The sequence below is a fragment of the Astyanax mexicanus genome, chromosome 19 (assembly GCF_023375975.1).
Source record: "Astyanax mexicanus isolate ESR-SI-001 chromosome 19, AstMex3_surface, whole genome shotgun sequence".
NCBI classification, from domain to species: domain Eukaryota; kingdom Metazoa; phylum Chordata; class Actinopteri; order Characiformes; family Acestrorhamphidae; genus Astyanax; species Astyanax mexicanus.
Window position 1 is genome coordinate 25293979 of NC_064426.1, and position 27551 is coordinate 25321529.

The 27551-nt window shown below is 34.1% G+C and overlaps 1 protein-coding gene and 2 long non-coding RNA genes across 4 annotated transcripts in view; 2 read left to right on the forward strand and 1 right to left on the reverse strand.

The window, feature by feature from the left end:
* Positions 1 to 46: 46 nt before the first annotated feature.
* On the forward strand, positions 47 to 3157 carry LOC111195030 (uncharacterized). 2 transcript variants are annotated; one of them, XR_007427313.1, is made up of 3 exons: positions 47 to 324; positions 2430 to 2497; positions 3096 to 3157. It is a non-coding gene; the product is annotated as an uncharacterized LOC111195030 (long non-coding RNA). The 2 variants fall into 2 exon arrangements; XR_007427314.1 differs by lacking the exon at positions 47 to 324 and adding an exon at positions 1485 to 1775.
* Positions 3158 to 9741: 6584 nt separating this feature from the next.
* Positions 9742 to 12978, forward strand: LOC125784477 (uncharacterized). Its single transcript, XR_007427292.1, has 2 exons — positions 9742 to 9883; positions 12662 to 12978. It is a non-coding gene; the product is annotated as an uncharacterized LOC125784477 (long non-coding RNA).
* Positions 12979 to 26431: 13453 nt separating this feature from the next.
* The window catches only part of plcd3a (phospholipase C, delta 3a), a 52088-nt gene continuing 50968 nt past the window's right edge, over positions 26432 to 27551 (reverse strand). Inside the window, exon 15 of the mRNA XM_007234478.4 lies at positions 26432 to 27368. Within this exon, the coding sequence (XP_007234540.3) occupies positions 27238 to 27368 (131 nt within the window). The 3' untranslated portion in view covers positions 26432 to 27237. The remainder of the gene's footprint in view (positions 27369 to 27551) is intronic.

Here is a 27551-nt window from a genome sequence, read left to right on the forward strand (position 1 = left end):
TTCTCTGACCAGTGCTCTCCTTGCTTGATCTTTCAGTTTGCACTCAAAAAAATAAACTCACCCTGTTGTTGATTTTAATCAAGTATTTTTAATTAAAATTACTTAACAGCTTTGTGTTAGCAAGTGAAACCTGAGTCAGTTGGACTGCTGTGATGAAAGTCAGTTAAGTTGTCTGATTTAATTAATAAGTGCATGTTTGGTGAACGCATCCCAGTGAAGTAAACTCAACAGGCTGGCTACTTTCTTCATCCGGGACATTCGTGGCTGTCTGTGGACTTCTCTTCAGCAGCAGCGCCATTTTATTTTGGAAAAGCAGAGAGTGCGGTGAGTATTAGTCATAAATATATGTATATTTAAGCTGTACTTGGTAATTTATTAAAAGCGGTTCGTGTGTATGGGGAATTTAGGTAAGAGAAACCTCACTGTGTAATAAAATATCTACCTGGCCAGTCAGCTTCATGTTAGCTAGCTAGCCAAGTTAGCATTAGCGTTTTTTTAATCACAAAATGCTTTTAAACTCAATTCACGGAATTGCGGTCGCATCATGTGGGTCTCGTAACCTCAAATAGTGTACATTTTAATTTTACGTCTATCTGGATACTCATATCTGCCAACCAATGTGTAAATTACGAGCTATGCTAGCGCTAGGGCGCTAGCGTTAGCTTGCTAGCGTTAGCTTGCTAGTGTTAGCTCGCTAGCGTTAGCACCCTAGCGCCAGCATAGCTCGTAAAACAAACTTTTAAACTCAATTCACGGAATTGTGGTCGCATCATGTGGGTCTCGTAACCTCATATGGTGTACATTTTAATTTTACGTGTATCTGGATACTCATATCTGCCAACCAATGTGTGAATTACGAGCTATGCTAGCGCTAGGGCGCTAGCGTTAGCTTGCTAGCGTTAGCTTGCTAGTGTTAGCTCGCTAGTGTTAGCTCGCTAGCGTTAGCACCCTAGCGCCAGCATAGCTCGTAAAACAAACTTTTAAACTCAATTCACGGAATTGTGGTCGCATCATGTGGGTCTCGTAACCTCATATGGTGTACATTTTAATTTTACGTGTATCTGGATACTCATATCTGCCAACCAATGTGTGAATTACGAGCTATGCTAGCGCTAGGGCGCTAGCGTTAGCTTGCTAGTGTTAGCTCGCTAGCGTTAGCACCCTAGCGCCAGCATAGCTCGTAAAACAAACTTTTAAACTCAATTCACGGACTTTCGATCGCATCATAGGGGTGTTGTAACCACATATAGTGTAAAATATACTTTTATGTGTAGTTAATTATTCATATTTGTCTTCAAATGTGTGAATTATGAGCTTCGCTTGAGCTAGGGCGCTAGTATGCTAGCGCTAGCAGGCTAACGTCATTAAACGGCCAGGCTCGGAGTTGCGTTAGTAGTGTAATGTGGTTCACACGGTAAATAAGGGATATTTTGTGAAGTGTTTTTGGTTTAGCTAGATTGGGCTCATACCCACAGGGAAATACAATGTTTGAAACAAATAACTTAAGTGCACGGTACTCATTTTAGCTTTAAACCAAGTTCAGCTTGGCTGATTTAACATAAACTGAAGACCCGCTGAAGCCACACAATCCACTTAGTTTGGTTTAATGCCCGCGTATTCTCCAGTAAACTGGCTTTGGTAACGCAGTGTTGTGTGACTTGCACAAGCTTCCGTAGGACAAATGCTGCGCATGCTCAGAAGTTCAGTCCATGAACGAGAAACGTCGGCGAGGATCGCGAGGCAGGTGAAAAGCGGGCGAATCTTGATCCATCCGAGTAATTATCGTAGTATATGTGCTTTTTTGTAATGTAATCTTTAAAGGTTATATGTAAGTGTGTGTTATATTATGAATTTTATGGCCTTAGTGTACCAAAAGCGGACACATTAATAGCTAGCAAACTTCCTTGCTTGCTGACTAGCTAGTTAGCTATATAGCCAACAGAATAGCCTGACTGACTGATTAATTAATTAATTAATTTGAATCGTTACTAAAGCTGCTCTGACCTGATGTCACATTATTTTAAGTTTTTCAAAGATACACATATATTTCTTAATAAAACTGTTTTATAGACAAACAGCCAACAAAACTCATAAGTAGCTCCTCCTTTATTAAAATCTGTATTTACTGTATAATATAACCTAAAGTATAGTCTCTAGCGCTTAGCCAGATAGTTTAACCAATATTAGCAATGGTAATGACTGAGTGAATCCTGTTTAAACTCACCTCAACTGCAGTAATTTAACCCAACCTGTGTGTTTTAAAGTGTGCAAAAATGAATGTATCAGCAATTAAGAGCAGATCTGCATGTTCAAAATGCCAAACAGTTAATAATCTTAAATCCATTTCTTGCTTTTGTCAGAGCTGGTAAACTTTTTTTTCTCCCCTAGTTATTCCTATTTTTCTAACCACAACTTGTGTGTTATTACAGGGTGTCTCTGTCAGTAAGAACAGTCCTGCAATTGTAGGCTGGGTGGTGTACCTTTTTTGGCTCTTGTGGTAAGTTTAATGGTCTTCTTAACATGTATTGATTTAAAGTTATATCTGTTTTTTGCCCCAACATGTGTTTAATAGTTTATAATCCAGATTGACCTCATTGACCATCCTGTGCCAGCTCCTTTAACAAGCTGCATTCAAATCACTTTACAAATGAGCACTGGAAAAAAAGTAAATAATAGGAATACCAAATGTTATTTGCATGCTCTCATTCATTTTCCACTTATTTTACCAGTGTATATTTTTAAAACAATAAAAAAGTTACTATTAATATTTATTGAACACTAGACCTTTTTTAAGATTCAAGAAGGTATATCAGCAAATTACAATACATTTAGCAGTGGCAGTGCTTTTTCAATCGTGAATGTAGTTGAGCAGTTCAATTTTAAACGGAAATGTACCTTAGCAGCGGTAATTAAAGTAGATGTGGGTGAAATTTATACACAGAAAAGCAGTCAGTATTTTGATAAACAAACAAAGGCTAAAACTAGATATATATTTAATATGAGCTAGTAAAATGGACTATGGGGAATGCATAAAAATAGCAACAGATATCAAATGGTAATTGTATATGCATTTTTTTTATGTTTTTTTTTTTCAGTACCATGAATGTGGAAGTGTAAAGACTGTGATGCAGAAGAAAGTAAAAGTAGTTAATTATTTATTTTTATCCATATGCAAATTTAACCCTCACGTCCTTCCCTCAACAAAGACAGAAATATTTGTCACAACTGCATAGTGAAATTCCTTTTTACTAACTTAATTAGCAGAAGTGCTAAAGCAGTTTCATTTCTCAAATTGATGATTGGAAAAACTTGATTGGAATTGGTTGTGTGTGTGTGTGTGGGTCTATGTCATTTGGCTGATGGTGTATTTTTTTCTGTCTTTCAGGATGTTGAGGACAAGCCGGAGATGGAGCAGACAGTTCTGGGAGTCTTTGCTGTAAAGAAGGAGGGGGCGGAACCCACTGATGACCTGGAAGATGTCGGTATAGTCATCGAAGGAGTGGAAGTACTTCGCACCCTTGGAAACATTGCAAATGCAGTTGCCATTTTATTTGGCCTCATGTACTCACTGGATTTGAGCTACCCAACCAATCTTAAGTACACGTTTGAGGTTCTGCAGAAAGTTGTTATGGAACTGGATGACAAACAACTGTCAAGAAAGGCTCAAGTGTTAAAAAACAAACTGTTTGAAGGGAAAGTGTAGACTTTGAAAGTGAGTGCCACTTCAGAGTATTCCAAAGAGGACAACTTTGACCTGAGGTATTTGAAATCCAGGACAATTTGAATGTTAGTGTTCTGGTTTTGTTTGAAGTTCTAATGTTTGATGTTTTAACGTTTTAAAAATGTTCACAAAAGGGAGTAAGGAGGGATATTAAAAGCCAGAACAGGAAAACGCCATGCATCAAAGGGTATTAAGAAATTTCTTAAAAGGAACCCTGCCTGGTAGCACTTATTTCTTAATATGTTGTTATTACTCTAAATCACTAAGCTATGGTGTTGTTAAAAAAAAAAAAAAAAAAACGGACAATAAATTATTAGTTTCAGAAGTGCTTTTATTCTACTTATTTGACATATGGGTGCCGCCATTATTTTGCACCAATTTAGGCTTACAAGTGATACCAGCTGGGGTTCACTTTAAATTTTCTTAATTGTTTGATACAAGGTTTCTGTTACCCTTATATTAATGCTACAACATTAATCATCCTTGTTTTTATTCACATTGTCTATCTGAACAGCTCCACTGACCATACAGTAGCACTTTTTAGTCTTGTAGTCCTTTCTCTCTGGCTTTGTGTGCACACTGGATTTGAGCAACCCAACTAAAATTAAGGTACACACTGCTCCACCATAATCCATTTGACACCATCACAATCATGCCAGTGTCACTGCAGTGCTCAGAAAGACCCACCACGCAAATAGCTGCTCTATGGAGGATAAATGTTTAACTAATTTGAATATTCAGATATTGGAATATAAGTAAAAAAAATTAAGTTTAAATTTATAAAGAAAACCACTGTTTTTAAATAGTCAATATACTAACTAATTCACATGATTTAAGTAAGCACTGAGTAATAGAGGGGAAAAAAAGATTGAGGTCCATTTATAATTTAAAATAAATATATTATTCAATATATAATTGTGACAGGCAAGAGGATAAAATAGGCATACTAAATGCAGTCTGTAATTATAAAACTAAACTGTGTCTAATAGGATCAGTGGAGCTAAAAAAGTGAGGGGAAAAGTGAACAGAAGTCACTGGTACCATGTTTTACGTGTATTGGTTTACGCATGGTGTTTTGATAATGATCTGGCTAATGTGTTGCACTTATGGAATTGATAAGCAAAGGAAATTTTATTTTATTTAATTATTTATTTTATGCCTTATTATATTGGGTCAATGTAATAGAAGATGTGCTTTTAAAAATTATTTTATCATAATTAGAAACTGCTGGCATTGAAAAGAGATGTTTTAATATAAAGTTCTTATTAAGTCAGATGTTTTTCAAGTCTCAAAAGTAAACAGGAAAGTTCAATTCAGGCAATTTTATATTCTCTATTGGAAGATGTGTTTTTTTTTTATATGAAGAAATAAAATGATCTAATGCAGGGTCTTAACCAGGGTCAGGTTTTGACATACTTCTTGGGGTTCTCAAATGTAAAGCTAATTAAGCGTGTTTCTTTAGGCTAACTGTGTATCGCGTTGGATCCGGATTACAAAGACCTGATTTAATGTTTGTTTAAATGCAGTTCAGAAGGATGAAATTGTAACTCAGAAGCAGTTGTGTTTTATCTAATGTGTGGCTAATGAGTTAAAAGGGATTTAGAGTTCAGAAATGTAAGATGTTCAAAAGATTTGTAACAGTTCAGCTAAAGGTTGTGTGTAAGTAAAGGTAAATTGGGATCCCATGTACTTTTTGTTGTGTGCACATTGCAAAACAACCTTGTAAAAGGACAAAAAATACCAATTAAATGTTGCAAATGACCATAAAGGACTCCTTTTTTTTGCAATGTATGCAGTTGACCATGGTTTGTCTGTGTGCTAAATAATTATTTCACAGAAACAACGTGATTGTGATTTGAATTTACATTTTGGAAAATGCTGACTGTCAGATTTTGTTATTCAGCTTAAAATAACTGCAGTTGTAACAGTTAGTTATGTACTAGTTTTGTAAACTAGTTAAATACTTTTTAGAAAGACATATATTACTATTGAGAAAGACCTACCTAACTATACTTTGTAGTTTCAACTTAACTGACTTAAGTTTTGGTAAACCAGCAGTTATGTTACATTTACATAAGTGACTTAGTTCAGTATAATGAAATACCTTTCTGTTGTCATTAATCAACACAGTTAATTAAAACAAAAGAAAGAGCATTTTGTTGAGTTTATGTTGGTCGATTTAGTTATCTATACACAAACCTATTAATTTAATCCAAGCTAACTTTGACACCAATATATTGGTTGTAAATAATCTAGTCATGTTGGTTTTACCTAATACAGTCATGTTGAATTTACATAATACAGTTATGTTGTGTTTACATAATACAGCCATGTTGGTATTACAAAAAATAGTCACTTGAATCCTAAATAAATGATTTAATTATATCAAACACAACTCAGTTTAGTGGAAATTGTTGACATAACTGGATTAAGTAAATCCAACGAATTATTTTTTTGAGTGTGGGTGAATGGCCATGAATGGTTTGCAGGTGTAGAACACTTTTTCTATTTTTGGATGATGGGTTTTACAGTGCTCCTTGGATGGGGACTCCAGTTAGCAACTCGAACTCCAGTCGCACCTAAATCGCACACACAGAGACTTCAGACTTGACTCGGACACGTGTTTTTAGACTCGTGAACAATCATGTTTTTTTTATTTTTGGAGTATGAACACTGAGAAAACTGTGAAATGTGGGACTAAGTTCCATGGAAAGATTTTATGTGGTATGCGCTATGTTGTGTATTAACATTTTAATTATTTCACTAGAACCGTCATGCTGGCTGCTCCTTCTGTTGCTTCTAACAGTGCTGCTGGTCTTTGCTGCATATTCTGGCTTTTATCTGCTGCTTTGAGATTAGTACCACTTTAGTGGCTGTTAAATTGTTGTTTTTGTTCATTTCTTAGTTTTTTTAGTATTTCGATTTTATATTTTGGAATTCATTAGATTTTATTTATTTTAGCATTTTGAGCTTAGATTAGTTTATTTTTCCAATTTCATATTTATTTTTTCTGTTCATTCTGTTCTATCGTTATTTACTTTGAGGCATTTGCGTTTTTTTGTAGTATTCATTTATGTTTTTCTACAGCTGCAGTTCAATATTTCGAATTTATATTTTGGAATACGTTAGAATATATTTCTTATAGCATTTTAAGCTTACTTTTAGTTACTGTCCAATTTCATATCTATTTTTCTGTTATTATTAAATGTTATTAGCTATAAGCTTTTAGTTTGTTGCTATTTGTCATTTAGCATCCAGACCTTCTCACTGATCTTTTTAATGAATGTTGATTTATTAATTTAATAGCTGTACCTAAGTATTTTAAGCCAGACTGTGTGATTTTTAATCATGAGTTTTTTAATCATGAGTTCATCTGCACTTTTGAATGATATGTCCTGTAGGAAAACGCACGCGATTTATATGCTAACACTGTAGTCTGACAGAGGAGCTGCAAGACTTTCCGTCAAATGCGTCAAAAAAATCCAGCCAGAACCGACCCTATCCGACACGGTCTGCCCGACCCGCGCCGAGCTTGAAATCCACAATAAATTAGTAGAGCATTAAAACTGACCTTTTAACTACAAATCTGAGATGTACGTGCTGGACTTCATTATCTCTGGCCCCAAAACTGTCCATTATCTTGCTTGACAGACGCGCCTAATCTCCCGCGAGCACGTAAGGTGCGCAGCTCACCGATTAATTCATGCGTTGAGCTTTAAACGCGCAGATGAGCTGTAATTCGTGAAACATCTCAAAAATCACAGTGTGATTTGTTACATTAAAACACAGACCATTTTCTTCTGCTGAACCTGACAGGGCCCGAGGAAAGCGGTGGGAGTGCTCGGCCGGCCCGAGTTCATGCATCGGGTCAGACAGACTGGGGTTCAGGCAGACAATCTAAACTCTAGAACTCTCTGATACCAGCACTCGGTTCAGCAGAACAAAACGTTGAGAATGCGCATATTGCTTACTTGTCCAGATATAGTTTATTTTGAGATGTTTTTTGTAATATTACTTTATTGTTCTACACTTCTGCTGAGTTTTTCGTTTTTGATATTTTGAAATTCGTTAGATTAGGTTTTATTGGGCTTCGTTGAGCTAGTTATTTTCCAATTTCATATTTATTTTTCTGTAATTATTACATTTTGTAATTCATTTTCCATTATTTTAAAGAGCAGAGATTATTTGCCTTACGGAGAAAAACTTTGACTTTTATTTCGCCAGAAGAAACTTGAGACTTGAACTTGAAGACACTCGGACTCGTGCCGAAAGACTTCAGTATCTCTGCCTAACCCTGCTTTAAAGTTCTCAAACCTTTATCTAGGACATGTCTAGTAAGTTCCTTGGTATTCACGTTGCTGTTTGTTTATCAGTATTCTCTAACAAACCACTGAGGCCTTCACAGAACAGGTGTATTTATACTGAGACTAAATTACACACAGCTAGACGTATTAACTAATTAAGTGACTTCAGAATGCAGTTAATCGCACTGGATTTTTAGAGTACATGGGGATGAATACTCTTGCACATCATATATTTCAGCTTTTTATTTGATTAAAAAAAAATCATCCATCATTTGTATTCCACTTTAGAAGTATGCAATACTTTGTGTTGGTTTATCACTTAAAATCTCAGTAACATACATTTAAGTTTGTGGTTGTAAGGTGGCAAAATGTGGAAAAGTTCAAGGGGTATGAATACTTTTACAAGCCACTGTATATCTAATTTATATATAACTTGTTGCCCAAATTGCAGCCAAGGATGCTATGTCACCTCTTCAATTGATGGCCGAGCAGCTGGATCAAACCTCAGCATAAACGAGATCAGGTCGCGACAGGATTCCTCCACTGCAAGCTCATGTGGGTACACCAAGGAGTCTTACAAAGGCCCGGTGATCAAGTTGTACAGAATCATGCCCAGGCTCCACATGTCACTTATTTTTCAATATTAAATAAAATATTTAATATTAAACAATTACTCCAGCAGCTAATTATATGTATATTTATTAGCAATAGAATTCGCCCCACACTAAAAAGTAGGGTATAACCCTAACAGGTTTGTTATAAGGGTGAACTAATTAAATTTCTAAAATGTCTCCTACACCCTGTAATACCAAGTTGATGAAGTGTAAAATGCACAGTTTTACATCAACTGCTCAAGGACAAAGAATTATTTTCTGGTTGATGTTTATATTTTATTTGTAATGTATATCCCAGTCTATCTAGATTACTGAAAGAAAAACTGTTAGAATATGAATATGAGGCAAGATTGCCTTATTCTACAATTAAAAAAATAAATCAATGACAGTTTTTGGTTAAGAGGGGCTAACATCAGGTAATAAAGAGAACCACAGGAGTTCAGTAAAATGCAGATTTAAAAATCTTGAACTACACAAGATAACCAGTATTAACTGATATAAAACAGATAAATTTCAATGATTTCATGAGTAATCAATAAAAGGGAGACAAATGATTCATTACTAAACTGGTTTATGGTTTAATTTTGTTTAATAATAATTGTTTATTGTTTAATAGGTTTCCTTATAAAAAAACTGCTTAAAATCCTTAACATTACTCTGTTAAATAAATAATAATAAAAAACACACACTAGCAGACTGGAAATTACTTAAGATTAACATTTCTTGAGCTCTATCTTTGAAACAAAGCATTGAAACACTTACAGCCGTCTCGGGACACTCTCAAACAGAGGTTAATGTACCACTCAGCCCAGTTATAGGGGAGTTTCCCGCCTTTAGGAATGGGACATACCATTCCTGAAGTTGGGCCAGGGAGGTATTAGCCTTATTATAGGCTTATGTTTGTGCCATGTGTTTGATAGTAACATTTATTTGTTTATGCTTCAGTGTTTATTCTATGCTTTAGTGTTTACAGCCTTTTAGTTCATTTATATCTTTGATAATTTAGTTAATTGGAACTTCCTAGTTGGATTGTTCTGGAGGGAGGGGCTAAGACTTTATAAAGAGGATACGGCAAGCACAGGCATCACTTGGAAAGGAGAAAGCTATGAAGCTATGAAGCTATGAAGCTATGAAGCTATGAAGCTATGAAGCTATGAAGCTATGAAGCTATGAAGCTATGAAGCTATGAAGCTATGAAGCTATGAAGCTATGAAGCTATGAAGCTATGAAGCTCTCCATCCAAGGTTTTGTTCTTTTCTAACTATTTCTAAAAATGTATTGTCTGTTTTGCTGCAGTGTGAGTATAGACATGGTTACTGTCAAAAATAGAAATTTAGCACCTTAATTTGATTTTGGCTGATTTATTTATTCATGTAAAATTGCTGTAGTTTTTTACAGCAGTTCTTACAATATTATACTGTTTAATTTTGTACAAATTGTAATTGAATTTTAAATGGTACACAAAAAATACAGCCCAATACGTTTTGTTTTTGTTGAGAAATTTGTAAACACATTGCATATACATATAAGTAAGGTTACCCAGATGTGAGACAGTAATCTTTGCTCATTATAATAAGAATATTTTACCTAATACCTCTATAAAATGCTTAAACGGTACATCCTAGTGTTTTGTGTGTTAGAATTTTGCGATGTTTAGAAACATTGCATATATATTTAAGTAAAGTCAATATGACAAAATTGAGCATATTTTAAGACCGTTTGGGAAGTCATGTGTGAAAAGTCATTGAAGAAACCATCATGCATGAAGTTTTAATGAAGGATTAAATGGTACGAGCACAGTGACTATTTTAAGTGTGAGGCATGGCATTTGTGTAGTTTGAGACACAGCTATGTTAACAAAACAATTATAGCCGTTTTTGGACGTAGGCAAGTATAGTAACTGCTTTAGGTATAACTAGCAAGGAAATACACAGTTACGTGTTGTTATTAGGCAACTATCTGAAAGGTGAAATGGCTCATTTGCCCCGTGTAGCTCGCTGGCTAATGCCTATGCTTAAGTACATTTAAAGGCAAATACTGTTGTATTTATTAATTAATTCATATCTTACTGCCTGATTTGCCTGCGGAGTTCCAAATTTTGTTTCAGCAGTCACACCATGTTCAAACACTTAAATATAATTTTTAAAAAGCTTAAACATTTGTATGTAAAACACCAAAATGTTTACACAGAAAAGAAAACCTGAAAGAGAAATAAAAAATTGGTTAGATTATTCTTTGTGGTTATATAAAATTATTTGTTTTTATTGACAGTCTTTGCTTTTATGTTTTTGTGTATTTTGTTGCTAAAGTTTTTTCACTCTGGAATTTCTCCGATTTTATATATATAGGTTATTATTATTATTATTATTATTATTTTTTTTTTTTTTTCTATAAAACTTTTGGCACTAGTACGTACTTCATAACAATCTTAGGCTGAACAATCCTTATTAGTGCCACCAGTGTTTGTGCATGGAATTACATCCACATATAATCTGATCATACCTGATCATACCTCAGGTAAAGTAGAGATGGGTGACAGGACGGGGCACCTCAGCGGCCAATCAGAGGTTTGTAACTGTGTTCAGTATTATAATGTAATTCAATTCTGAACTCACTCAACATCCGTCTAAACAGCTGTAAAAGATTCCACAAACAAATGTTTTAATGAGATACATAGATAGTATGAGTGACTCCTACATCTACAACTACTCTTTTTTAATAGTAAACTACATGTTTTCTAACAGAGGGTCTAATGAATTAATTACACTATGGGTTTATGTTGACACAATCTATAGTTTAGCCAGCATACTGATCAAACAATGCCCATCCTATATTGATATCATTTAATATGATAGAAGCATGCCTATAGTATGAGTGACGCCTACATGTACAATTATGCTTTTTTTGATATAAAACTTCATGTTTTCTGACAAAGGAGGGTCTGATGAAGTGTTATAATATTAAAAAAATAGTGTAACCACTCATACTATATACATTTGGGTGTATGTTGACACAATCTATAGTTTAGCCAGCATACTGACAAATCTATGCCCATCCTGTATTAAGACCATTTAATGCAGGGGTGTCCAAACTACGGCCCGCGGGCTATTTGCGGCCCGTTTCCTTTTTTGGAGCGGCCCGCGAGGTATTTTAGAAATAGAATGAAAGTTGGCCCGCTGTTAAGCAGGTTTTTATAATGTGAGATTCAAAGTTTGAACGCTAGGTGTCAGAAACGAGCCAACGAGTCGGAGAGAGTGCGCATTTCTAGCGCATAAAAACAGTCTAAAAGTTGCCGTAATTAAGTGGTTTAATATTAAGAGACATCAGGAAATTAAACATCAATTTGAAAAATCTTCGTTTACACAAGACTGTCAAAGATAAAGATAGTAAGTCAAGTAAAATGGTGTGTACATGAAATAATCAGGAAAAAGGATTATTTACAGTAGTATATTTCATTATTTGTTTTAATACAGAGTGTGGCCCGTGACTTTAAGTATATTTCTCCTTCTGGCCCCCAACAAAAAAAGTTTGGACACCCCTGATTTAATGGGATAGAACCATGTATCACCTATAGCATGAGTGACTCCTACATGTACAATTACTCTATTTAATAGTAAACTTCATGTTTTCTGACAGAGGAGGGTCTAATTAGTTAATTTCACTATTATGTTGACACAATGTAGAGTTTAGGCAGCCTACTGATAAAACCATGCCCATTCTGTATTAATATTATTTAAAAGGATAAAAAATGTATAAAGTATGAGTGATAACACTATTTTATGTATTTTTTTTATATGTAACACTACAGTTTTCGAATATTATAATATAAGTATAGCATAAGGATATTAAAATAGCTTCTGGTTGCCGTGTTTCTTGTCCCTCTCGTGTTGCTGTCTTCACTCTGTTAGGAAAATGAATGTGCTTTTCAAAAACTGGATGAAATATGTTCAGCACCCTGTAGGTTTTATTCTGTGTACATTTTTACTCCTGAAAATCACTGGATCTTCTGAATTTCGTTTAAGATTCGTAATGAGAAAACGGCTATCGTTTAGCTAATGCTACAGCGAAGTGAACCGAGGTCCCAGCGCAGCTGCAGAGATCGGACGGGCGCTCTTTTCGGCGCAACACCAGTGAAATCCGGCCATATGTTCACAGCAAATTACAGCCAGCTGATTAAAGTAATAGACCGCTGAATTTGTGTCCTCGTTTTGTAGTGTGTGCCATGCCAATTGTTTATGCCCATATTTGAGGTTCAGACCTGTGGGAAATTTGAATGGGCTTTTCAAAAACTGACCTTTACCATTCTGTGGCAAATAAATATGTTCCGAATCCTGTACGTTTTATTCTGTGTACATTTACCTCCTAAACATCACTGGGGCCTCTGAGTTGAGATCGTTTGAGGGTAGTAATTAGAAAAATGCTAGCTTTAAGCTGATGCTTAACTGACATCATAGCACAGCGGCTGGAAATGACACCGGACTGGATTCTGCAGTACACCAGCCAACTCTGGGCGGATCTTCTTCTTCTTCTTCGATCATTGAAGTATTTAAACAGGTGTAAAATATGTCAGTATGGTGATGTTAAGCAGTGTAGACTGTGTTGGAGCTTTAAAAGGCAGATAAGAGAAAGTGAGCTTTAGCTGCTCAGTGGCTCAGTTCAGGAGCAGCGCTTCCTGTGGGGTTTAGTATTTTAATTACGGTCATTAGTTTATACTAATTACAACCAGTTGGGAACCGTCGTGGCCCTCTAAAATATTTTTTAAACAAAAAAATCTACTTATAGTTGGCAATCAGCTTCTAAGCAATTACAAAAATATAAGCTTATTATTCAAACTTGTCTATTCAATTTGTGTTGGAACGTGAGCAAGAGAAATAGCTAGTCAGTTTTTTTTTATTTAGCAGAGGGGTGCAGCGAGCAGACGTTAAAACATATCTGCATATTTTTTTAAAAGAAAGGTAACGGAGATAACCATGTAAACTGTTATGAGATTATTTCTGATAGCTGTTTAAAATACACGAATCAAAACCCACAGATCAAACCCACTGTGAGCTTAATAAAATACAGTTTGTGATAGTCATTGTGACTTGTAGACTAGGATAGCAGTATTTGCTGTAAGCTATAATGAAGGAAAACTCTGTTAGCTCGCCTAAATAGTTAGCTAGAACCTGGATTACCAGAATTTAGTACAATACTTTATTAGTTTAAAGCAGTTTCTTAACCCTGATCTGCCTTAAAATTGTGTTTTTCACCGGATCCATCTGTTCAGCTAATGAACAATCATTTATTGAGTTTACCTGTTAAAATCTCTTATCCCCTTAGATTTACTAATGGCACATATCTGGTCCTTGCCAATACAAAATAATAATAATAATAATCACATGTTATATTATTTTAAACATTACCTCATCAGTTTTTTTTTATATATGTATTTAATTCAGACATTGCACGCATATATTTTTTTAACAACAGTAAATGTAGAGTGGAGTAACTTGTTTAGGCTGTAAAGTGACCTTTACTTGGATGTAACTAATAATTAACAGAAGTACATAAAACATGGTTTATTTGTGATTAAAAGTAATTCCACAAATGTTGTTTTAAGACACTATGAGGTGGGCTTTGATTCATACTAGCAGATGTATCTGGATCTTACAACATTGTCCAGATTAGACCTTAGATCGCCCGAAAAATCCAGCCCGACCCGAGCCTGTGGTTCTGTCAAAAATAGACTCAATACTAAATATTATTTGAAATGGAGAATTATAAAATAGATGTATAACTAAAAATATTATTTAAAAGGGAGAATTATAAAATAAAAAATATTTAAAAATATTTGAAAGGGAAAGTTATAAAATACACCTAAATCCAAGTATATTATATGAAAGGCAGAATTATAAAATCAACTTAGAACTAAAAATATTTGAAAGGGAGAATTATAAAAAACACTAAAAACGAAATATATTTGAATGGGAGAGTTATAAAATAAACTTTCAGCGTTAAGCTTACTACATCTTGGAGCCCTTTTTTGCTCTTGTCCCTCACTCTCTAGTTGCTTCTGTAGAAGCTTAAATGATGCGCTAAACATTATCCTGTTTTACCTTGGACAGGGTGAGTTCCTTGGTATTTATGATGCTCTTTGTTCATTTGTGGTCTCTAACAAACCACTGAGGCCTTTGCAGAACAGTTGTATTTATACTGAGGCTAAATTACACACAGCTAGACTTTATTAAGTAATTAAGTGAGTTCTGAAGGCAGTTGATTGCACTGGATTTTATTTAGGGGTTTTAGAGTAAATGGGGCTGAATACTTTTCCACATCATACCTTTCAGATTTTTATTTGAATAAAAAATGTACAATCATGTATCATTTGCATTTCACTTTAGACTTATGCAATACTTTGTGTTGGTTTATCACTTAAAATCTGAGTAAAGTACATTTTAAGTTTGTGGTTGTAAGGTGGCAAAATGTTCAAGGGATATGAATACTTTTGCAAGCCACTGTAGATCTAATTTATATTCAACTTGTTGCCCAAACTGCAGCAAAAGATGCTGTGCCACCTCTTCAATTGATAGTCGAGCAACTGGATCAAACCTCAGCATAGACGAGATCAGGTCGCGACAGGATTCCTCCTCTGCAAGCTCATGAGTCTTGAAAAGGCCCGGTGATCAAGTTGTACAGAATCATACCCAGGCTCCACATGTCACTTATATTTTAATATTAAATAAAATAAATATTGAACAATTGCTCCAACAGCGTATGATCTGTATATTTATTAGCAATAGAATTGTCCCCACACTAAAAAAGTAGGGTATAACCAAAACAGGTTTGTTATAATGGTAAACTAATTACATTTCTAAAATGTTCCTATCTACATTACAGAAAGATAAACTGCTAGAATATGAATTAGGCTAGTTGCCTTATTCTACAATTAAAACAATAAATCAATCATTTTTGGTTTAGAAGGGCTAACATCAGGTAATCACAAAGAGAACCACCGGGGCTCAGTAAAATGCAAATTTAAAAATCTTGAATTACACAAGATAACCAGTATTAACTGATATAAAACAGATCAATTTCAGTGATTTTATTAGTAACCAATATAAGGGAGACTATTTTTATTATTAAACTGGTTAATTGTTTTTCACGCCTTTTCCCCCCTGTTAAAATGGCTCACGGTTTAAAAGGCCTGTTTTTTGGTGTTTGCTTAATAGGTTTCCTTACCAAAAAAACTGCTTTAAATCCTTAACATTACAAGGATTTCTTCCTACTCTGTTAAATAAACAATAATTCAAATCACACACTACCAGACTAGAAATTATTTAAGATTACCATTTCTTCAACGCTACCTTTCAAACAAAGCATTGAAACACTTACAGCCGTCTCAGGACACTCACAGAGGCAAATATACCACTCAGCCCAGTTATAGGGGAGTTTCCCGCCTTTAGGAATGGGACATACCATTCCTAAAGTTGGGCCAGGGAAGTATTAGCCTTATTATAGCGTTATGTTTGTGCCATGTGTTTAATAGGCACATTTATTTGTTTATGCTTCAGTGTTTATTCTGTGCTTTAGTGTTTACAGCCTTTTAGTTAATTTATATCTTTGATAATTTAGTTAATTGCAGCTTCCTAGTTGGATTGTTCTGGAGGGAGGGGCTAAGACTTTATAAAGAGGATATGCGGCAAGCACAGGCATCACTTGGAAAGGAGAAGCTATGAAGCTATGAAGCTATGAAGCTATGAAGCGCTCCATCCAAGGGGTTTTGTTCTTTCAACTATTTGTAAGAATTTATCTGTTTTGCTGCAGTGTGAGTATAGACATGATTACTGTTGAAAATAGAAATTAAGCACCCTAGTTTGATTTTGTTTGATTAATTCATTCATGAACGCTGTTAAATGGCTGTTTTTACAGCAGTTCTTACACTATTATACTGTATGACATAATTGAGCATGCCCAACAAAATATTTTGAGACTGTTTGGGAAGTTGTGTGTAAAGTCACTGAAGATTTTAAGTGTGAGGCATGGCAGTTTGAGACACAGCCCTCAGTAAATTATGTTTAAAAAACAATTATAGCCGTTTCTTGGACGTAGGTAAGTATAGAAACTGCATTAGGTATAACTAGGAAATACACAGTTAAGTTTTGCTGACTTTATTAGGCAACTGTCTAAAAGGTGAAATGGCTCATTTGCCCTGGGTAGCTCGCTGGTTGCCTGGAAAATTTAACTCCAAGGTCGGCAGCATTGTTAATTTTAGCGAGCTCCAAGTGATTTAGCGAGCTCCAAGTTGATTTAAAATAATCTAAGACTTATTTGTGTTTATAAATGTATACAATGAACTACAACCTGCCATAGAATTTGTTTTATGTTCGTTGCAGCAGTCATTTTTTACTGATTCATCTTCCAAAAGAAACAATTTTACTCACTGGAGAAACATGTAGTGGATCTTTAGTCAAATTACCATATTGCCAATTTGGGAATGCCTATGCTCAAGTACATTTGAAGGCAAATACTGTTGTATTTATTAATTAATTCATATATATTTTACTGCCTGATTTGGCTGCGGAGTCCCAAATGTGCAGCAGTGACAGATCAGGTGGCCCAAGTTTTATTTCAACAGTCACACCATGTTCAAAAAAAGCTTACACTAACATTTATGGGGATCGTTTTGTGCCTAAATGTTTACACAGGAACGAAAACCTGCAATTCAAAGAAAAACCTGGTCAGTTTACTATTCTTTGCGGTTATATAAAATTTGTTTTGATTTTGACAGTCTTTGCTTTCATTTGTGTTTTTGTGTGTTTTGTTGCTAAAGTATTTTGACTCTGGAATGTCTAAGATTTTATATATATAGATATTATTCTTATTATTCTTTTTATTATTATTATTATTATTATTATTATTATTATTATTATTATTATTATTATTATTATTATTTATTATATATAGATTTTTCTATAAAACCTTTGGCACAATAAACTTCATAATATTAATTTTGCATGCATTTTTACTGTACATAGAAAAAATACTCTCAAACACACAGCATGTGAGAAAATCCAGCATTTTATTACATTTTTTAAACTAAATACTGTCAGATCAAAACTAGCCTCTCTATATAGAGTTTAATTAGGCTGAACAATGTTTGATGTATTTATATACATATTAAATACATAAAAAAATAGTGTAATCACTCATACTTTATACATTTGGGTGTATGTAGACACAATGTATATTTATGGCAGCATACTGACAAATCTATGCCCATCCTGTATTAAGACCATCTAATAGGATATAACCATGTATCGCCTATAGTATGAGTGACTCCTACATGTACAATTACGCGTTTTAATAGTAAACTCATTTTTTTCTGACAGAGGAGGGTCTAATGAATTAATAAGTTTAGTATTTAATTACGGTAATTAGTTTATACTAATTACAACCAGTGGGGAACCGTCATGGCCCTCTAAAATATTTTTAAAACAAAAAAAATCTACTTATAGTTGGCAATCAGCATCTAAACTATTACAAAAACATAAGCTATTTATTCAAACTTATTCAATTTGTGTTGGAACCTGAGGGGTTAAAAAGTGGAGCCGTTGTCGCCCACTAACCTAACTGTGATGCCTCTGCAGGATGTTGGTTATTGGTGGGCCCCTAATTTACAGAGAGCCAGGGAGGTGTAATGTAGCAGTAAAATGACAGTAAAATTGACCAATAATACATTATGGCTAAGTGGGCGGGCTTAACTGTATGATCATTTCCGCCGCTGGCGACACTAGCAAGAGAAATAGCTAGTGAGAGAAACAGCTAGGGCTAGCTATAGTTTTTTTTGAGTCATGATGGAAGCCGAAGCTAGCCCTATTTGTTATGCAAGCTGTTTTCAAGATTAACTTTTAATTAGAAGTTAACAGTTTGGCCTTGATTTCCATTGAGAAATAACTATTAATGGGTTTAAAAGCAAAGGATCAGTTGCATGACCCTGCCATCAACCAGGAGAATTGACTGTTTTCACGTAATTCCCTGATGGGTAAGTTATTTAATGTTGATTAGGCCGCCCTGCCAGCTGGTTTGATTGTGTCTGCGCTGCGATTTCTGTGTCTGTTATGTGAAGGTGCATTAAAGAAAACGTTGTTTTCTTAGATGTGAATTAAGACATTTTCGGAGCATCGCTGCTCATAGTGGCCACAGCAAGCTAGCTGCCACCACAATTAACAAATAAAACAAGACAAATAACAGTAGAAAGAAATATTTTTTAAACAAAATAAATAAAAAGAAAATTCCTCCACAAAATAAACTCAAAAGAACGGATACAATAATGAAAATGGATCAGAAGTCGAACTTTTCACCAGTGTCATATTCGGATTACTTTTCTACCTCGGGCTCATAATGACAGTTTTTGGGGCGGGTCGAGTCGGGCTCAGGCAGAACCTGTACGGGCTGGGGTCGGGTCGGGCTGGCTTTTACAACTTTGTTCAGATTAGACCTTAGATCGGCCCAAAAAATCCAGCCCGACCCGAGCCTGTGAAGGTTCTGCCAAAAATAGACTTAAAACTAAAAAATATTATTTGAAAGGGAGAATTATAAAATTGACTTAAAACGAAATATATTATTTGAAAGGGAGAATTATAAAATAGACTTAAAACCAAAAATATTATTTGCAAGGGACATTTATAAAATAGACTTAAAACTAAAATATTATGTGAAAAGGACAATTATAAAATAGACTTAAAACGAAATATATTATTTGAAAGGGAGAATTATAAAATAGACTTAAAAGCCCAACCCGAGCCTGTGAAGGTTCTGCCAAAAATAGACTTAAAACTAAAAAATATTATTTGAAAGGGAGAATTATAAAATACACTTAAAACTAAAAATATTATTTGAAAGGGAAAGTTATAAAATACACCTGAATCCAAGTTTATTATTTGAAAGGCAGAATTATAAAATTAACTTAGAACTAAAATATCTGAAAGGGAGAATTATAAAAAAGACGAAATATATTTGAATGGGGGAGTTATAAAATAGACTTAAAACTAAAACATATTATTATAAAATAAGAATTATAAAATAGACTTAAAACTAAAAATATTATTTGAAAGGGAGAATTAATTAAACATAATTTATTTATGGCCAATAGGCACCCGTGTAAGTTTAGCGTTGTGAGATAGAGGAGCGCGCGGCGTCTTTCAGCGTCAAGATTCCTACATCTTGGAGTCTTTTTCTTTTGCTCTTGTCTCTCGCTCTCTGTAGTTGATTCTGTAGAAGCTTAAATGATGCGCTAAACATTATCCTTCCAAAACGACCTTTAAGGAACAAGTCAAACAGTAAATGAATGTATGTGTCAAAAGAGAAAGTTTGTTTGCCCTTCATTAACCATTCGATCAGCGAAACAGCCTTAATAGATCTACAAACAGTCCCCGAGGAGGCGGCATCAGGACAGCATGACCTTTAATTGAACGGGTGAATTTATTTATTCATGTATTGTTATTTTTGGTAAATTCTGAAGACATTGAATCCATACTGCCAGTTGACCGGCGTTGGAAAGCGGAAATGTATTCGCTTACCAGTAGACCGTGGACCGCGTTGTAGCGCACCGTAGCAACGTCAATCTCTTTGATGCACATCTCTAAAATTTTTTATCGTGCCACAATGACCGTTACACCCCGACTGGTCTATTTTTCGACTGATGTATGTGTCGATAGCGACTGTTTGGCTGCTTGTGTGGTTTTGATATAAAGGCTTTATATGATTTTGTTTGTTTTGTGTGGTATGAGGTCTTAAATGTGCAAGGACTTTGTAAGGAGGAACTTTATTTTGCTTAAGAAATGATGTATGTTAATAAATGGTCTTGTCCGTTGCATTTCTAAGCTGAATCTTCGTCTCAGTTTTTGTTTCTTGGCTTTCAGTTTATTATAAGGAAGAGGGGGGTAGAGGGCCGAGGTTTTCAGGGTCACGGTTCGCCACTGGTGCTTATTTATTATCATATTACAATACAATCAAAATACACAATTATAGTAGTTTAATATGACCTAATAAACAGCATGACTCAATAAAATAAAATAAAGAATAATGTCAAATAATTAAATAATGAAAAAGTGACATTTAAAACATAGTCAGAGACATTTATTTTGTTGATATGTTAAAACACGTAATAAATAATACATATTTTATTTATGTATCATTATTATTAGTAATAGTATTAACACATACACTGTAAAAATATATATTAATATTATATTATAATATAAATATATATATTAATTTCCTCAACTTAACTCAGTCAATTTATCATTTTGCTTTGACTCAGTTAAGTTGCAAATATATAGAATTTTAAGTTCATTCAACTCAACTCAGTCATAATTTAGATTTGACCCAGTTAAGTTGTGAATACATAACATTTTTAGTTCATTCAACTTAATTCAGTCAAGTTATCATTTATATTTGACTCTGTTAAGTTGTAAATACATACAATTTTAAGTTTATTCAACTTAACTGAGTCAAAGCTAGATGATAACTTGAATCAGTTAAGTTTATTCAACTTAACTGAGTTTTGTTCACACAACACTACAGTTATATTCAAGTGTGTATATATATATATATATATATATATATATATATATATATATATATATATATATATATATATATATATATATATATATATATATATATATTTTTTTTTTTTTTTTACAAATTTTACAAATTAAGTAAACAAGTTAGATCAACACAATTCCTTTAAGTTAGCTCAACGTAATTATTTGATTACTTTCAAGTTGACAGTTTTCATTATCTCAACTTAAATTTAAGGCAAATCAACTTAAATTATCCAGTTTATCCAACTTAATTACGTGCTTCATAATTTTAAAGTACAATGTAAAACATTTCAAGTTGTTTAAACTCAGCAATATAAGTTCTCCTGCTGCCTTAAAAGGCTGAGTTAATTCAATGTGGTATTCTCAACATATTTGGTATATTATTATTTAACTGCAAATACTGACAGTATAATACTGGAGTAAACTCAGCAAAGAGTGAACTCTGTAGCTCAAAGCCAGCATACTGTGATCACTAGAAACACAGAATAAAGTTAATGTGCTCTTACAGCCCACAAACACTGAGGCCTGGCAATCAAATTATATTATAATATTGCACGCCTAGGATAAGGTAGCTTTGGGCAACAGACAACACAAAGATGGTAAGTAAGGAAGAGGCCACACCCAATATGCAGATATATGGTGCCAGGAGCCTATAGGAAAGCTGCATGAACCAACACTCTAGAAAGAGCATTGACACAGGTAGTGACTAAAAGTTGGTTCAAATCACATTTTTTCATTGGTTCAACCAACATTTTTAAGTTTTCAGGTTGAAGTTCTCTGAACTCATTTTATTGAGTTATACTGGCCGATAAGTTCACTCCACTTAATAATATTAGTTTCCACTGACTAAAACACAGAATCACTTTTTAGAGTGTAGGAGTGTGGTGTCTAAAAGTTGGTTCAAATCACATATTTTATTGCATCAACAAACATTTTTAAGTTTTCAGGTTGAAGTTCTCTGAACTCATTTTATTGAGTTGTAATGGCCGGTAAATTCACTCAACTTAATAATATTAGTTCTCCTGACAAAAACACATAATTACTTTTTAGATTGTATGCATTAACACATTACCCATTAGCCCACGTGAAAAACGTTAAATTTAACCATGTACTCTAAACGTTTTTCTCGTTATTGATAGTTTAAAAATGACATGGCAGGTTTTCTCACGTTTTGTTCCACAAGTCTAAATTGTTTTCTCATTCTTTTCCCATAAGTCACCACCATCAAAAACACTACTCAGGTCGCTGCGCACTATTTAAAGTCTCTCGTCTATACCGCGTTTTACAGCTCATGAATATTCATGAGCCTATGACTTATCAGCGGCAGCCAAACTTGCGCCTTTCCTTTACATTTATTTGTCACTTTCTACTTAAAACACGCTCATGCTACAGGCTGTACACTAAAAAACAAAACTAAAAAATCTTTTGCTTAGTGTGATTTTTAAGTCAGCTGAATGAGAAATATTGAATTGCACCCTAAAATATAGCAAACTAATCATCCCAACTTACTTTATTAAGTTACTTGTTAAAAGTTGGTCCACATAAATAATCTGTGTTGGCAAAAGTTACTTATTGTAGTTAACCCTAGTCGAGGCCATGCCAACTACTCTGCACATGCTCAGTTTGACCTTTTATTTGATCGGGGTCTGTGGAGCAATGTTAATCACACTATTTGCATATTGGGCGTGTCCTTCCACCTCTCACTCACCATCAGTGTGTAAGCATTTTCCACAAGCTGCCTTCTCTTGGAATTTGTATATTTGTTATATAATAGTAACTGTCTGGTCTCAGTGTTGTAGCTTGTAAGAGCAGGTTACTATATTTTGTGTTGCCAAGTCAGTCTGATTACATTGCATTAATTGCAATAGTTTTACATAGCTGACGCTAAGGTGGATATGTGATAGTCATAAATTCCAATTACCCAGTTGCTATGTTAAATTAACAAAAGTATAGCGTTTCATCCACTAAATGATTTTGATTCATGTAAAACATTTTATTGGCTTAAACTATTTTTTTAAAACTAAAACTTGCAATACACATTTTGTAGAATTTAAATCATAGACACAAATTTCATTTTTAAGTGTGTGAGATTTAATATTTAAAGTTTTAATACATATGATCTGGGCTAAAGATTTCTGGTTGGCACAACTGCATGTTTTTTTTTTTTTTTCAAAACTTAAAAGACTGAGTTGGTCTCAAAAAAAAATGTAGTGCAGTAAGTTGCTTTAATATTTTGAGTTTTCTTAACTTTTTTATTTTTACAGTGTACACAATAAATCCAATACCAACCCTTTAGGCTTGTTTTTATGCCAAAACATTAATACACTTGTCCGTTTACAGCTGCCAGAAAGTGCTGGACCGTTGTCCACATACATCAGGAAATGTATTGTGCTTATTTATTACCATATTACAGTACAATCAAAAGACACAATTATAGTAGTTCAATAGGACCTAATAAGTAGCATGACTCAATTAAAATAAAGAATAATGTCAAATAAATAAATAATGAAATACAACAAAACATATTTAAAACATAATCAGAGAAATGTATTTTGTTGATATGTTAAAAACTGTTTATATATATATATATATATATATATATATAATTTATTTATACACATTGTTTTATTTATATATTATTCTTCTTATTATTATTATTTTAAATTAAAATTTAAAAATTGACAAAAAATAGACTAAAATAGTATAGTCAGTATGCAAAAACCTGACAGACTGAAATCATTTTCAGTTACAGCAGAATCACAAAATTGTTGAAGAACAAGTGAATTCTACTCAATGTAGTGAAGATGTAATGTAGACATTAACTGATCCACTTACTGTATTTATTAGATGTTGCACATTTTATTTCAATCTGTCGAATGTTAGCTACAGGAACTCTAATAATCTTTAGTAATTCATTAAACTGTTTTATATTTAGTGCATAATTTCTTTTTAAAATGAGAATGAGCAAAACAATGATCAATCAGAAAGCTGTTGATGTATTGTTAAAAATAGTGTACCAACAAACATCGTGAGACATTTGGCTCCTACTTAAAGAAACAAACAGAAGAACCATGTGTTTATAATATATATTTTTTCTTGGTTTTGTGCTGAAACTGGATGTTCAGGTGCTACAGTGGACTGCAACTGGTCAGATTGAACTTTATTTTTGCTTTCAGGAGTAACTGAGTCTGCGTGTATGTGAGTGAATCTGCATGAATGAGTGAATGTTGTATAAATATTACATAAGAATGTGGAAGATAAATGTTTTATAACATAACACATAATCACAAATGCATATAAAAAGACATTTTAACTTACACATTTTAATTACAGTTTTATTTTGTTTCTTTTTAAATCTAGTTTTCCAGATTCTCTGCAGTCAAGTACATCAGTTTAGGAGAACATTTTTTGTATCTTTTAGTACAAAAGTTGAAGCAGTTGAACTTCAATTTAATTAATATATTAAATGTGCCTTATTAAAATTACACAAAGGAATTCATTAACCTGATTCACACCGGTCTGCACCGTTTGAGCACAATTTGATGGCAGAGGATGCTCAACATGTATGATGATGAATGTGATGATTTTCAGAGCATTAAAAATATTCATAATACCAAACACATAATGGTATACTTATACATATACATAATAATTAAATTGACTTAAATTCAATTATTCATACTACAAATAATATTACAAACATAAAAAGGCAGCAAAACAACAAAGATTAAAATACGCTGTTGTCCACTTTTGTCTGTTTCAAATCCCTCAACTGACTTACTTTTTGCACATTTTTGCAATTCCAAGTTGGAATTTACTTGTTTACACACTGTGTAAAATGTAGACAAAAATGTAGACAAAAACAGAATGCAATGATTTGTGAATTTGAGAAGCCCAGATTTGATTAACAGGAGAACATAGAACACATATCAGATGCTGAAAGTGAGATATTCTACCTTTTTATCAAACAAATTAACTTATTTAGAACAAAGAATTTTCAGTACAGAATCATTCCTGTGTTTAATGCCGTGCCACCTCCCCAGCATCCGGTTTTCATCAGCAGCCCTGATCTTTGTGCACAGGGATTTCACCATGTTCTCTGAATCTACTGATGATATTATGTACTGTAGAGAGCAGAATAACATTGAGAGACATTTTTATGAATTATTTCTGCATTTCTTTAGATCTATTTTGTTGCACATTGGTGAACAACTGCCCATTGTTGCTTCTAAAACTTTTTCTTATTAGTACTTACTTTTCCAGACTTTTGCTTCACTGTGCCAACTTTTTAAAAAATGCGTTTATCCCCTTAACAGGCCAGGATTTTTGTCAGTTGTCATTTTAAAAATTAATATTTTCCTGAATACAAATCAAGCAGTTCATATTCTTCAAACCTTTAATTTTTTTATGGTTGTCTAGTTTTTACGTCTATTCTTAAACATGCAAAATTAGAGTTGATTCCTGTTATTAATCTGGAATTATTAAGTGGAGTACTGTAGATAGTGAAAAGGCAGCTTCTCTAAGTGTCCAGTAGGTGATTTCAAAGCCCTCAAATTTTCAGAATGTAAATAAGTTTTTTTTTTTTTACTGCAGAAAAAAGAGTTTTGTATCACCTACACCTGTAGCTCATATATGGGACAAGACATTTTAAGGGGTTAAAAATTCTAAATGATTTTGATTAGTCTCAACACTGGACACTGTTGCTACTGCCCCGCGGTGCTCAGCTAGAGTACAGTACAGGAGCCCCGCTGGGCAGTGGCTAAACCCCGCGGATGGGGCAGTAGCAACAGGACAGGGACAGTTTTTGTATTTACTGCTGCTGCTACAATACGTGCCGTTAAACATCGTTTAGTGTCTATAACTCTACTCCCCATCGTGAAGCAGCTTGACTGACAAGGAGGGTCCCCAACAAGCACTTCCTGTGTGTTAGACCCTCCCTTTCAGTCAGAAATCGCAGTTTGTAAAAGTTTTTTAGTGCTGGTAAAAGTGTTTTGCGACTTGTACATTTGTTTTTCTAAAATGTTTTTTTTTTAGTGTTTTGTATTTTGTTTTCTTGAATGTAATTATTTTTCATATGTAAATTTGTTTTAATTTTTGTAATTTTGTTTTCTGACACGTTAACAGGTTTTGCACTTCAGGGCCAACATAGATATGTGTTCAAGTGTTTTGTGTAAAAAAAAAAAAAAAAAAAAAATATATATATATATATATATATATATATATGGGTCTATGAAATCTTCCAAACACTATATTCTGTTTTTATTTACACTTATTTTCATTTTACACAGTACCCCAACTATTCTGAGGTTGGTAATGTAAAAGCCAACAGATCAGTCTTTAGCCTTGCCTCGAAACCAAACCTTCACAACTACTTACTTTATACGCCACAAACATCTTGCAATGGCATATATAAGCATTAAAACTATTAAAATAAGCAGCTTACTAACAGACACGAAACATGTGCTGCAGAATCAAGTGGCACTTAATGAACTGATGTGAATGTAAGTTAAATTAAATCAAAAAGCATTAAATTAAAACTAATAAAATAATGTTACATTACATTTGAAGTTCTCTGTCTAAAGCATTAATGATCAGGTTAGCAGTCCGTATCGTGGCCTCTCCATCTCCATGAATAGTGATTAAGAAAATTAGAAAATAACACTGATCAACAACACAGCTCAACATCGCCTCGCTTCTACAGGAGCAGTAAGAGTTTGACAACTCTCAGCTCTATTCTACAGCATGCCTATTCTACGGCAGTGCTGGCTTGGTGTTAGAGATGCCACGTCCATGTGTAAGTACAGGGCCTGCAGGCATGGACTCTGAGGGCACGTCTCTCTGCAGAGAGTACAAGGCTCAGGAAAATCATCTGAGTGACTCTTTTTGGAAGGCCATTGGTTTGGTCAGGCTGTTCCAGGTCCTGCTCCTGTGTAGACCTGTTTGGAAGCTCCACTTTAGGCACAGTATCCTCAAAAATAGTTTCGCTGTGGCTCCAGGGCGTAGAGGGGAGGTCAGACTTTGCCCATACGTCCTGAGACTGTTTTGATGGGTACTCCTCTTCTTGTCACCTTCACGTGGATGAAGAGCGTGGCCGGAGAGAGGCTGGAGCCGTCCGCTTTCAGCAAGTGCACATGCCGGTAACCTAGAGGGTAGAGAACCATTACATTACATAACATTACATTACATTTGGCAGACGCTTTTGTAGTTACTTAAAATAGTGAAGTACAAAAGTAATAGAAGTTAGCGGTTAAAACATCTTTAGATAGGGCCTAGATGGAATAGAGGAGTAGTTAGAAGTAGTTAGTGTGTTAGAGGAGTTAGGAGA